General features: G+C 39.4%; 1 protein-coding gene across 2 annotated transcripts; it reads left to right on the top strand.

The window, feature by feature from the left end:
• Positions 1-886: 886 nt before the first annotated feature.
• Positions 887-13,024, top strand: rbm25b (RNA binding motif protein 25b). Of its 2 annotated transcripts, none has more exons than XM_031322499.2 (17): positions 887-1,033; positions 1,794-1,894; positions 2,154-2,365; positions 2,824-2,881; positions 3,063-3,214; positions 3,404-3,589; positions 3,687-3,770; positions 6,402-6,667; positions 7,113-7,230; positions 7,515-7,604; positions 8,033-8,106; positions 8,492-8,642; positions 8,868-9,273; positions 10,133-10,428; positions 10,801-10,899; positions 10,985-11,032; positions 12,082-13,024. In XM_031322499.2, the coding sequence occupies exons 2-17, from the start codon at positions 1,816-1,818 to the stop codon at positions 12,172-12,174; spliced, it is 2,412 nt and encodes an 803-aa protein (XP_031178359.1). In that variant the 5' UTR covers positions 887-1,033; positions 1,794-1,815; the 3' UTR covers positions 12,175-13,024. The 2 variants fall into 2 exon arrangements, with proteins under 2 accessions (XP_031178359.1, XP_031178358.1); XM_031322498.2 differs by having other exon boundaries at positions 3,063-3,223.
• The last annotated feature ends 280 nt before the right edge of the window (positions 13,025-13,304 follow it).

Below are 13,304 nucleotides of genomic sequence, written 5' to 3'. Positions count from 1 at the left end.
CGCTTTAACGTTCTTCAGCGTAATAATGTACGAATAAATATATCTGGACGAATGATGTGATTACATCAAAATGAAAATATCTTACAGATATATTAGGATTAAAGGTAAAAGTTGTTGAACACCCTGGGCCTTCAATCAATGAATCAATAAATAGGTAACGTCAATTGAAACACTTTGTATTTATGAGCTGTTTGGTGTTTTGCTCTTCCTGACCATGGTTCCTGACGCTTCTACCTGCATGATGGTTTTCAAGTAAAGCTTGAAATTGCAACACTTTTTGGAGGAACCTGTTAGGTAACATATTAATGTCATACTACAATACCAAATTATTAATAGTAGTGGTAGTAAACATTAGCTGTTTTTATTGTTGTGTACTAACATTTTCCAACTCCGTCCAGCTGCAACGTCCCGATCTATCTCTCTATCGTTACTCTCTTTGTAGAGGATCTCTACCTGCATAATAATGGTTTTAAAGTAAAACCGAAAGCTTGAAATTGCAATACTTTTTTGGAGAAACTCCTATACAATTAGTAGGTAACATATTATAGTAGTTACAACGCAAAACACAAATTGTACAACTACAGTAGTACAATACGAAATTATTAGTAGTGGTAGTAGTATTCATTCTTCTTATTATTAGTAGTATTAATTATGCACACATTAGGTTTGGTGTTTTTTATTGTTAGAAGTAATAATAATAATAATAATAATAATAATAATAATAATAATAATAATAATAAGCTTTATTTGTATAACGCCTTTCATACACAGAGTGCACCTCAAAGCGCTTTACATCAAGTAATAATATACTTCTAGGAGGAGAACAAGTAGTACTAACAATTTCCATCTCCGTCCAGCGGACACGTCCCGATACATAAAACAAGCGCGCTTGCAGTCTGGTACGTAGAGCTCTTGCGTAAGTGTGTTTGAAGGCCCGTGACTAGCCAGCGTGCTAATCCAACATTCGGGACGTTACAAAGAATTTCATAATTTATCACCTTCTGAAAGCGGTTTTATCCCCCTCTATTTCTGGGTATGTATATATGGACATTTTCACGTTTATTCCGAACTCATATTGAGCCAGCTAAAGTGAGTTTTGCTTGTCAAGTAATACCAACTCTGGCTAATGTTAGCTTACTCTAATTTAGTTGTGCCGGGTACGGTAGGCCAATTTTTTTTTCCTAGGATAACGAAGGCATCGGAAGGCATGACCCTCCCTACTCTCCTTCTGATTGGCTAGTACCCGCTGCTTGCCCTGGTGGGTTTTGGCAAGAGTAGTGTCATTGGTTAGGGTTAGGGTAAGAATGTCAGGGTAAGACAATAAGAGGCAGAGTAGGGCGGGACATGCCTTCCCCATCCTGGAAAAAAAACAAAATAATCACTACGGTAGCGTGATTAACTGCTATTTTTTCGGTAACTTAAATTAGGGTTGAGTTACTTAGCTAGCTACAACATAATGCGTCGCGATAAATCAAAATATGAATACATCAACGATGGGGCTTAATGCTATTACGTTAGCGGGCGTACTCAACTGAGCAAAGCTAACTTCAAGTAGCGTTACAGCTGGATAGCAAGTGTCATAAATGTATGCCCGATTTGTTATGCCAAACTACCGACACAACATGGCAGTGTTTTCATCAGTGTCCTTTTAACGAAAATAAGCTAACACTTGCATATGTTTGAAACGTATTTCTAATTTTAAATTTACATTGTTTGGAGGACTTTATCCAAGTGTGAGTCTCATACATTAAGTATAGATAGACTGCTAATGGGCATTACTGTTCCTTCATCAGGTTGGTCCGATTCACACCCAGAATGTCCTTCCCTCCTCATTTAAACCGGCCGCTGTTGCCCCCTCCTGGGATGCCCCCTCAATTTGCTGGCTTCCCCTCTGGTAAGCAACCACCTGTCCCACCATAAATGTATATGATAGCCTCTTTCACTTTATCTACTGCAGTGTTGAACACAGTGTTAAACATACTATTTTTAGTATGTTTTACTAGCAGCCTTCAGCCTCTTAGATTATAGAGACACCTACAGTGTTGGAAGTTACAATAATCTACAAATATTATACAGCTACTTTCAAACAAAGTATTTAATTCCAGACTGATTTGTCTCTAGTTGCTAATGCACAATTCCTATTGCTGTTGCAGGAGCTCCAATGATCCCAGTTCACATGGGCATCATGACCCCCACTTCTGCAGTAATGCTGCCTTCTGTGCAAGTGATCAGTAAGCCTGCAATTCATAAAAAGGAAATACTGCGAGTCAGAGACAACAATGAGAACAGCGGCCCTACTACCACAGTGTTTGTGGGGAACATATCAGAGAAAGCTTCAGACATGCTGATCAGACAGCTGCTCGCGGTAAGGAAAAGGACAGGATTTGTAAATATTACATGCACTCGGGTCACACAGTTATGGAATATTTATGCAATCCAAAAAGAACAGTCTTCTAGGCATGGTAATTGCATCCAAGAGTTCTCTAAAATTACACACATTTTATGCTAAAATCCTTTTTTCAAGGAGTCAAATCTACCACCTCCATGGTTGGTTTCTAATCGATGTAGTTATCTTATTGATCACAACACAAATCAAATAACAAATGCCTTTTTTGTAACAAAATATATCTATCTATCTATCTATCTATCTATCTATCTATCTATCTCTCTATCTCTCTCTCTCTCTCTCTCATGGATATCATTGATTATCAAATTGTGTCGGCAACCTGTTGAAACTGTGAATCCTGTGCTGTAGCATTTTTGTTGGATTTTTAATTCACTTCTACTTTAGTTGTGAATCTTCTCTTTGTGCTCATGTTACAGAAATGTGGAATTGTTCTGAGCTGGAAGAGAGTCCAAGGAGCCTCTGGCAAGCTTCAAGGTAATTCATAATACACACATCAAGCTTCATTAGGTCAGTAAATGTATCCATCCATGGCGTGATTCACACATAAAACCAATCAGAAATTACTCAGTTCATTTCTATTGTTATCCCATCAAACTATACATGACTATAGATAAACCTGTCATCATGTCTATTTCCATTTCTATATCTGTTGCAGCCTTTGGGTTTTGTGAGTACAAGGAACCAGAGTCCACATTGCGAGCACTGCGGCTGCTCCATGACCTGCAGATTGGAGAAAAAAATCTGTTGGTGAAGGTGGATGCCAAGACTAAAGCTCAGCTGGACGAGTGGAAGGCCAAGAAAAACACTGTGAATGGGGTATAATTCCGTTTTAGGGAATTACTGGTGATCAATGCCTGTATTCATTGCCTCAGGAATTGATTTAGCCTCATTCCAGATCTCTGAATCGCTGCCCACATCTTAGATTTGTTAAGCGATTCAAATAAATGGTTATTTATTGCTGTGAAACTGAACTAGGATGTTTTTCTGTACTGGCAGAATAATAAGGCTGAAGATGGTGGAAATGATGAGGATGAGGTTCTAGATGAGGAGACAAAGAAGAAGGATCAGATTATCAAAGGAGCTATTGATGGATTGATGAGGGAATATGCTGCCGAACTCAACGCGCCATCCCAGGATGAGGACTCCCAGAGACGAAAGAGAAAAAAGGAGAAAAAAGAAGAGGTATATAAACAATGTTTACTCCTCTCTGACTTGTACTCTTGAAACTTAAAATGTGAAGTGTTATTTGACTTTTTCATTGGTGTTTCTTTTTCTTTAGGACGACATTAATGCTATTGATATGGAGGACGACAAGAGAGACCTGATTTCCAGAGAAATTAGTAAATTCCGAGACACTCACAAGGTAAAGTGGCTCCTTTGATCTTGTAGTTGACATTACAGGTTTTGGACAGCAGCTTCCTTACATAGTTCACTCCTAGAGCTTGCACATATAGTCAACACATTTACCAAGCTTTTCTTGATCTCAGTAACATGCATACTACGTTAACAAATTGGCACTCCTTAAAATCTATACCACCAAACATCTTAATTTGCCCCATATTATATGAAATGTTTCATGTTCAATGTTCAAACACCACAAGTAGGCAGACAGCTAGTATTTTTGTCACCTTTCTCAGGCCTGATTTGACACCTGCGTAGTGAAATTATAGGTGTGACTATTATAGATCCATTCTTCATTCATCACACAAAAATGCATGGAGACGATGTAAAGTTACTTAAAAGCTAATCTATTCATTAAACCCCACCATTATGATAGTGATCATATGGTGACTAAAGCAAGATGAATCTCAGAGCTTTGGAAAAAGTTGCGAGGATAGGATGTAAGTATCAGCCTTTATTTACTATATACATATACTGGGCGTCCCCCTCTTGAAGACTTGCATAGGGGCAACTGTACTGCACTTCTATGTGTGTTGGTCAAAGCTTATGATGCTCTCTATTCAGCCAGCCATTTGACAATGCAAAAGTTCCTCCCAAACCTTTGACCTTCATTTTGTGACATTATTGGTGGTGCCCTGAAAGTTTGAGTCGGTGAACCTGTGCGAGTCCTCTGTAAATGATGGTCTGTTTTAATGGTGTTCATGTCAAAGCACAAGAACTCTTGTCAATAACCACTGCAGTGACTTTGGCTGTAGCTTTTATTATGCTAGTGTGGGGGGCGCCCTCTTCACAGCAGCACGCTGATCTGAAGACTGACAAGGTACGTGCTCTCTGTTTGTGTTATTGTGTGACTTCTCTTCTCCAACTCTTACCCTTCACTAGTGTCTTACTCTCTCTGCCTTTTCTCCTCTGCAAGACAGATCAGTGAGTTTGTGTGTCTATTTCAAAACTGTACAGGATTAAACCCAAGTACAAAGTCCCATGTTTTCTACTTTATCTAAGAAAAAGAGGAAATTTTACCAAAACCAAAGTCCTGCAACCGGTCAAAAGATTAAATCATAAACTGAAAAGAGCAGAACTGCACAATTAGAGGATTTGACAATGTTGTATCAGAACAAAATATATTTTGAAGTCAAATACCAGTACTGTTTCTTACTTCCCTTTTCCAATGTATTGCTCTGATTTTTAAGAATTATAATTTATAAAACAAATTCTGCTGAAACAGCTGCTGCAACAATTAATAAAATCTGACTGTTAAAATAGCAATTATGTTTAAATAATTTTGGGTCAAGTATTTATTTAGCAAGCCCTGGTAGACACTCTACAGAGGTAAGTAAAAAGACACACAACTGATGTAAAATTGGACACTTGCCATGATTTGTGCTTGAGTCAAGGCACATAAATAATACGTAATGATATTTAACCTCAGCTAATAAAGTTCTAAAATTATTGCTTAAGTTTCCTATCTTCTTTCTCGTGTCATACGTTTCCTTCTCTTGAGTTGCATTACACCCAAGGCTTTTAGATTAGTCTGTTTCTTGCTGAAGACCAGCTGCCAGCCTGTGGATGCATATGCATACTGATGTAGTTAAGCATTTTACATGAAATTGAGTTAATTTTATTGTCGCACTTACTGTACATTACTCGGTATAATAAGTGCCCTAAAAGTAATGGAATTACTCCCAAGCTTAGTATTTTGTTTCTTTGTATTCAGTACTGTCATTCTGTGTCAGATTCTATTTGAACTATAAACACATTACACTCAAAGCCTTGTGTGTAATGCCCATAAAGGCAGAATTGGGATGCGTGTATGCGTTTGTTTGTAATGAGTCGTGAAGAGCTGCTGAAGACTTCTGCAAGGGTAAGACCGCTTCTACAATTTCATTTATCTGTGCAGAAATAACTGATGTTCATTATGTTCATTTCTTGATTACCGAATGCCATGTTACTCATTGCAATAAAGGTTGTTGTTGTTTTGATGATAATGATGATTAAGCAAGACAGAATCCCATAACGTTTTTCCCTTGTATACCGTGTGACCTGCTTTCCTCCCAGGCCTAACTTAAAAGGCTTGTAGGGGCAGCGAAGGGCTGAATCCATAGTTCAACACCTGTAAGTCACAAACAACTAGTTCAACAAACGACTGACGCCTGTTTTCTGTTTTTGTTTTCCTTGTTCTGAGAGGAGGACTCTTAAGGAGAGAAAAAGCATTGTCTTTTGCAGCGCCTTTTTCTCGTTATGAATGCCTCAAGTTGAACATGTTCCACAGATGTTTTTGACCATTAAAGTGGTTTCCAGTTATATTCTTGCTAAACTGTAGTTAATACTACAAGTCTAAAGCAGCAAAGTACACTGTATTGCTTTAGATGAATGATGAAGCGGTCTGTTGTGAGGGAGAGCTTTTTGATCCTTCCAGGTTTTCCCAGTTACGATTCCAGCTTTTCTGTGTTCTTGCACTGATTAGTATAGGGCATGTTCGCGTATGAAACCTTTAAAAATCTGGAAACCACTTGATCTGTGCACAGTAGAAAATTGACTGACTCGTTGGGTCTTGTTTGGTATTGGCTGAACCTGTCTGTGTTTTGCTCTGCAGAAACTAGAAGAAGAGAAGGACAAGAGGGAGAAGGAGCGGCTGGAGTTTGAGCGGGAACGGAGGGAGCGGGAAAAAGAGCGAGAGCGGGAAAGAGAGCGGCGGGACCACGAGAGGGAGAAGGAACGAGAAAAGGAACGGGAGAGGGAAAGGGAGCGGGAACGGGAGAGAGACAAAGACCGCGACCGAAGGACCAGAGAACGAGAGCGAGACAGAGACTGGGACCGAGACAGAAGCCGTGACAAGAGCCCCGAACGCAGCCGATCCAGGTGAAGGAAAAACCTCAAGTCACAGATTTCAAACACATCAGAGCTGGGAGATAAACTGATGATTTACATTGAAATTGATGGAAACCAATCGCAGCATGGAAAGTGTTTAGGACCATTAGTGTCTAGGGGCCTATACACTGCGATAACAGCAATGTTGCAGGACCCATGTTGCAGAGTGCGACACACTGCGTCATGGGTCTGATAATAAATTGGTTGCAGTCTTATGTCAGACTACACAATACCAATTTTGAGGCAAGCCAGATTGTACGATGAATCTTAGCCTTACTATGAACCTGGAAAGAAAATATGTAAGCTGAGCCATCTGCACTGCTCTTGGTTTTGAAAATTGACATCTTGCTATCTCTTCTCCGACTTAATCTTAAAACTTGGTTCCAATCTACAGTATATTCAAGGATAATATATTTTTACATTTTTGTTTTTGCAGGGAAGTGAGTCGAGACCGAGACAGAGAAAAAAAACGAGACCAAGAGGATGAAGAGGAGGCTTATGAACGCAGGAAGCTGGAGAGAAAACTCAGAGACAAGGAAGCAGCCTATCAGGAGGTAGGGAAGGCTGGGAGGTTACCTGGGCAGTGTCCGAAGTCACTGCTCCTTTCTAAATGTTGATGTATAAAATGATTAGGAACCCCCAAGATAAAAGATTAACTGGGAGATGAATTGCAGGTGATGTCCAAATGAGGCAATCCTGGATTCTTTAAGCATCACTTTTCTGGGTCTCTTTATCACAGGCGCACTTGTAGTAAAATAACATGTATTACTCTTTTAGCTCGATGTGATTGAACATGATTGTATTTGATTGTGGCTTATCTGATACTGTTGGATGACAGCGTCTAAAAAACTGGGAGCTCAGGGAGCGGAAGAAGGCACGGGATTACGCCAAAGAGGCCGAGAGGGAAGATGAGCGCAGACGAGAAACGGTGAGAGCACATTGATTGACCACTGATGTTCATCGAGGTGTCCTACTTTACTGTGAACACTTAATGTACACATTGTCTGCATTTAACAAGCCAGAATATTACCAATGTTTAACCTTAAATTTATCAAATTTCATTGTTCACTGTTAATTCCACTACAGACGTGTAGTACTACTCATGTATTTGAGTTTAACTTACAACTTGGACGTGGAAGTTATTAGTGTCAATGCAAAATGAAAAGCATTGTTAAATGTGTATGTAATTTGTTGACAAGATGAAGCCTTTGATGTGTTATTTTCTTTTGTGTTCATATGAGCATAATTTCATATGAACTGATTTTAATTTAATAAGTCAGACAATACAATTTGTCAGCAGAAATAGCAGACATTTTTTTTATCCCAAAGAAATAGCGTGATCCTGTGTGTCTTTAGGTGAAAGAGGGCAAACGGTTAAAAGAGTTTCTTGAAGACTATGATGATGACAGAGATGACCCCAAGTACTACAGGTGAGCAACATTAAAACAAATATGCTACAGTGCTGTGTTTACCTAGGCCAAGTAGATTGTCAATCAAAAATAAAAGCACACATGTGCCTTTTGTAAATAGGATTTGTATCTGACACGCAGTCACTGATATGCCAACATACTTGGAATTTGCACATGTGTGACGTTTATGACAACCAATTCAAACTGTCAAAAATTATGTTTAACTAAACATATGAAGACTTAACCTTTTTTAGGTATTCATTTTATTGTTCCACCTAAATACGTAAAATCATAGTAAAAAGTCACAGCAGATGCTGTGTGACCCAGATCTGACTTATAGTAGCCGATGCAGTACTGCAGCTATGGCTATTGTTCTGAAGGCTGTTATTTTTGGTGTGACCCCTAGGGGCAGTGCACTGCAGAAGCGTCTCAGAGACCGAGAGAAGGAGATGGAGGCGGACGAGCGTGACAGGAAGAGAGAGAAGGAGGAGCTGGAGGAGATCAGACAGAGGCTGTTAGACGAGGGACATCCAAACCCAGACGCAGAGCTACGCAGGGTATGTTTATTTATTATAATAATAATAATAATGTTTGTGTGTTTGCCTTTTATATCTGTAGGGAGTGGGCATGTCTGCTGTCTTTGTGAAGGTCACTTTATGATTGGAGTGTCTCTGCATTTCTGCACATCTGTGGTGTCCAGCTTTCATTGTCTGCTGACCTTCTTTTCTGTAAAACACTAATTGGGTGTTAATCTTCTGCATATCTGCCTCTTATTGGTCCAGATGGAGGAGGAAGAGGAGGAGCGTCTGAGACAACCACCCATCATCCAAGAGCCGGAGCCCGAGGAGGTACGGGAACGCCACAGGGGTTCACGAGACCACCGGGAGTGCCGACAGGAACCGGAGAGATCAGAACCCCGCGCACGGCCTGTCCACTCAGACGACGAGGTGGAGGAGGGTGAGGAAGATGACAATGACGAAGATAACCCTGACTCAAAACCGTGCTTGAAGCCCACGATGCGGCCCATCACAGCAGCACCCTCAGTGTCATCTGCCAGTGGCAACGCGTCCCCCAACACACCCGGGGACGAGTCGCCCTGTGGCATCATCATCCCCCACGAAAACTCTCCCCCTGAGGCTCTGCCGCAGGAGGAACACCGGCCAAAGATCGGCCTCAGTCTCAAACTGGGTGAGTCTAAAAGAAATGTCCTCACTGTAACCTGGACAGGCATGGAGAGCTAAAGCTATTTGTCAGTCAATTGACCGAAATGTAATCTGCAACAATTTTGATTGTCAATGAATTAACTTTTGTAACGCTACCAAACAGTCACTCGTTCTAGCTTTTTAAATGAGTATTTTCTATTTCTCGTTTTCTATTCTTTTAAATGGTCTGCAAAATGAGCAGTTGGAAGTAAATTGCAACAGCATTTGTATTTATTAACCGACATTTTATTTGAAAAAAAGGCCAATTGATTACTCGAGAAAATAACGGGCAGATTCATCGATTATGAAAATAATCATCTGTTGCAGCCCTACTCACAGGACAGTTATTGAGATATAATGTCCATTGTTACTTTGTATACAGCAGTGGTATGCTGACACAGTCAACCGCTCAAAAAATGAATAAGGAACATGTGAAATTAAATTACCAAAATATTGGCAGATTTCCCTTTTTAAAACAGATTTAGTCGTTCTGTTTATAAAGTATTCAATGTAATGGTGTAGCCCTAGATTTTGTTACAATGTTCAATAACCAAAATAGTGAGACATTTTCAAGAGTCAGAAACGGCACACATTTACAAAGTAAATGTGGTCAATCACAGAAATCTCCTGGAACATTACAAAAGTCAAAGATTCATAAGATATAACTAACATAACTGTGAGTGAATGCTAGTTGTTTTACTTCCGTTAAGTTTTTTTCCCTTTTTTATTGAAACAGATACTGGCAAAATAGTCACTGCAGACAAGTAATTCCAGCTGCGTAATTAAAGTTAACTTTATGATTTGCAAATAAAAACTGTATTCATGAAGCTCCTTGTCCTCTCCAGGTGCCTCAGGAAGCCCCAGTCAGCCCAACACAGGTAAGAGGAAGAAGCTGCCCGTGGACAGCGTCTTCGACAAGTTTGATGACGAAGAGGCTGACGAACAGCCTCGCAAGAGGAAGCTGGTGCCCCTGGATTACGATGATGACAAGAGCCTCGGGGTGGACGGGGCCGGGCTCTCCAGCATAAAAGGGGACAACACCGAGGAGAAGCGTAAACACATCAAGAGCCTGATTGAAAAAATTCCCACAGCAAAACCTGAGCTGTTCTCCTACCCGCTGGACTGGGCTATGGTTGACACGGTGAGGAGAGAAGGAAGAATGTGTTGTATTTCATTGAATTTGTCTTAATAATCTGTTTTTAAGCAGACATGTTAACTAAAAGTACATTATGTTTTACAAAGTTGGCCTTCAGGAGAAGCCGCACAGTGACGTGGTTTAATAAAGACCACGATGAGTGTATTCATAAACTGCTGACTTCCTGAGAAGTTACTTTTTATTTTTATTTATTATTTTTTTTTTACAAAACCGGCTGCAGAAGAAGTCATTAGAGATTTATTCACTTCTACCTCTTGATTTTTTTTCATTTGCGTATTTAAGTCATTTGGAAGTGGAAGCAGATTTTAACACCACTTCTAACACAAAACCTGTGCCTTCATCTATTGTCCTGTTTAGACTTTAATGGAACGGCGTGTTCGACCCTGGATCAATAAAAAGATTATTGAGTACATTGGAGAAGAAGAGGCGACGTTAGTGGACTTTGTCTGCTCCAAGGTATTGATCATATGATGTTTTGTACAGTTGACTTGACAGGAAAGAGAAAAACATGAGATGATCCTGATGTTTTTGTCTTTCCCAGGTGATGGCTCACAGTATGCCACAGAGTATCTTGGATGATGTTGCTATGGTGAGTAATGTAACGGATGAGTTAGTTCCTCACACTGCTTGCTGTCTTTATTTTATGTTCTTGTTGACTATGTCAATGTCATGGTAGCAGTTAGATTAGTTCTAACATTGAAATGTTTTTTTGTCATCATCAAATGATGAAAAGGAAAGTCTGTGGGTGCTTACCTTTTTAACTCAGACAATTAATTAGCAACTATTTTTTTAAATTCATTTAATTGTTTCAGTCATTCAAGCTATAATCCCAAACATTCGTCTTAAATGTGAGAATGTGCAACTTTTCTTTGCCATATGATATTAAACTGAATATTTTAGTTTTTTTTTTTTTTTTACACTTGGTCAGACAAAACCAGACATTTGAATATGCAATATAAGGCTCTGACAAATTATAATGGGGAAATTCCAGTATTCGTTTGACCTTACAGGGAAATAATCAATGGATGAATCAGTTAACAATTCCAAAATTGATAGTTACAGCCCTAAATCGTATTGACGAAAACAAGGTCTTTTAAAAGAAACTATGACCTACAGATTTGCTATTGTCTTTATTTTTGAGCATTTCATGCCTTAAAGGTGCTCTAAGCGATGTTGGGTGACGTCACTTCTTGTTGACGTTCAAAGTATTGTCAAACAAAACCAAGGCTAGCTCGCCCCTCCCTCCTCCTCATCCCGTCCCCTCCCCCTCCCTTCTCACACTAACCCCCCCCCCAACCCCCACCCCCAAATCCTTCTTGTCAGTTATTGGCTGGGACACCGTTTGTGTTTCGTGGTGCAGGTTGGCACAGTTTGTTTTTGTTGCCGTTTATGGAGCCTGGGCTGTCTACAGAGACTGCGTTTTTTTACAGTGTGTTCATGGGACAGGTAGCTCACGGATAGTGAGGAGATGTTTGCTGTATGTGACAAAAATGTAGCCTAAAAAACGCGTGACATCGCTTAGAGCACCTTTTAATTAGGCAGCGATAGTGAAGCTATGAAAAGACATGAGATGTAAAAAAAACATCACACCTTGTTCATGTGTAGCTCAGTAAACCTTCCTTTTGTCTCCTGCTTTAGGTTCTTGATGAAGAAGCTGAAGTCTTCATAGTGAAGATGTGGAGGTTACTCATTTATGAAACTGAAGCTAAGAAGATCGGACTGGCGAAATAAGCAAAACAACCACTGAATGAAGATCAACTGTTTTTTTTTCTTTTCATACATCGTGTATAATAGTGTAGCACAATTATGTCACCCCAAACGAAGCGACGTGTCTATATCAGTACAAACTGTAACTGCAGATTCTACTCATTCTCACAACTGCACAAGTTGTTCAGGTCATGTCGGGTTTTTTCCCCTCCCCTCTTTGTTAGCAGGTGCTGACTGTGTCGGTGTGCTATTGTGTAAATAGTAGTCATTGTTTGACTATGAAGAAATAATTCTGAGATGAGACCGTGGACCATTGTTGCCAGATTAGGTCTATTGGTCCTATTTTATTTGTATACATGCCAACACACTTTATGGGAAGAGTCGTGCAGCAATCAAACTTTTATTTAAAGTCTGTAAGGTGTGAAATCTGGCTTCCAGTTGAATGACGGTATGTTAAGTGGACTTTAGAGTATGCATAACTACAACCAAGGAACCTATAAAAGGTTCCTTAACTACAACACGGATGTAATCTTTTTTACAGGGTTATTTATTTGGTATATCGGGTTTACAGATGTTTTCTCTTAATTTTTCCTTATCGCATTCCTTATAAATGTGTTGGCATGTTCATTGTCCTCAGACCATCTCAAAAAGCACCTACCGTAGTTTTCATTTGAAATGCGTCTACTGACAAGACCCACAGAATATATCTTGGATGGCTACATCCCTGCAGCTGTACACACACACACACACACACACACACACACAACCACTATAGGAAAATGAGCTAAGAACGGGAAAAAAATATTTGAAGTTGTGAAGATGCTCCATTGTTTTTGTATTGGTGAACATTTGAATAAAATTGATTTTTTTATAACGGCTTGTGTATCACCAATTGACTTTCTCACTAACCACAATTAGTTTTTTGTAATAAAAAAAATGTAATAAATAGTAAACCCAGGGTGTCTGCGAGGTCTTAAAAAGTTTCTTTTTTTTATGACATACTATACTATGACTTTTTAATGAATTCTTTTATGGCATACTATGCTTTTTTTTATGACATACTATACAATTGCTTTTTTATGACATGACATACTATACTATGACTTTTTTATGACATACTATACTATGACATGCTATACTATGACTTTTTTTAT

Source organism: Sander lucioperca, chromosome 19 (genome assembly GCF_008315115.2).
Source record: "Sander lucioperca isolate FBNREF2018 chromosome 19, SLUC_FBN_1.2, whole genome shotgun sequence".
NCBI lineage: Eukaryota > Metazoa > Chordata > Actinopteri > Perciformes > Percidae > Sander > Sander lucioperca.
The sequence above is the reverse complement of the archived record's forward strand: the minus strand, read 5'-3'. Positions and strand labels throughout refer to the sequence as shown.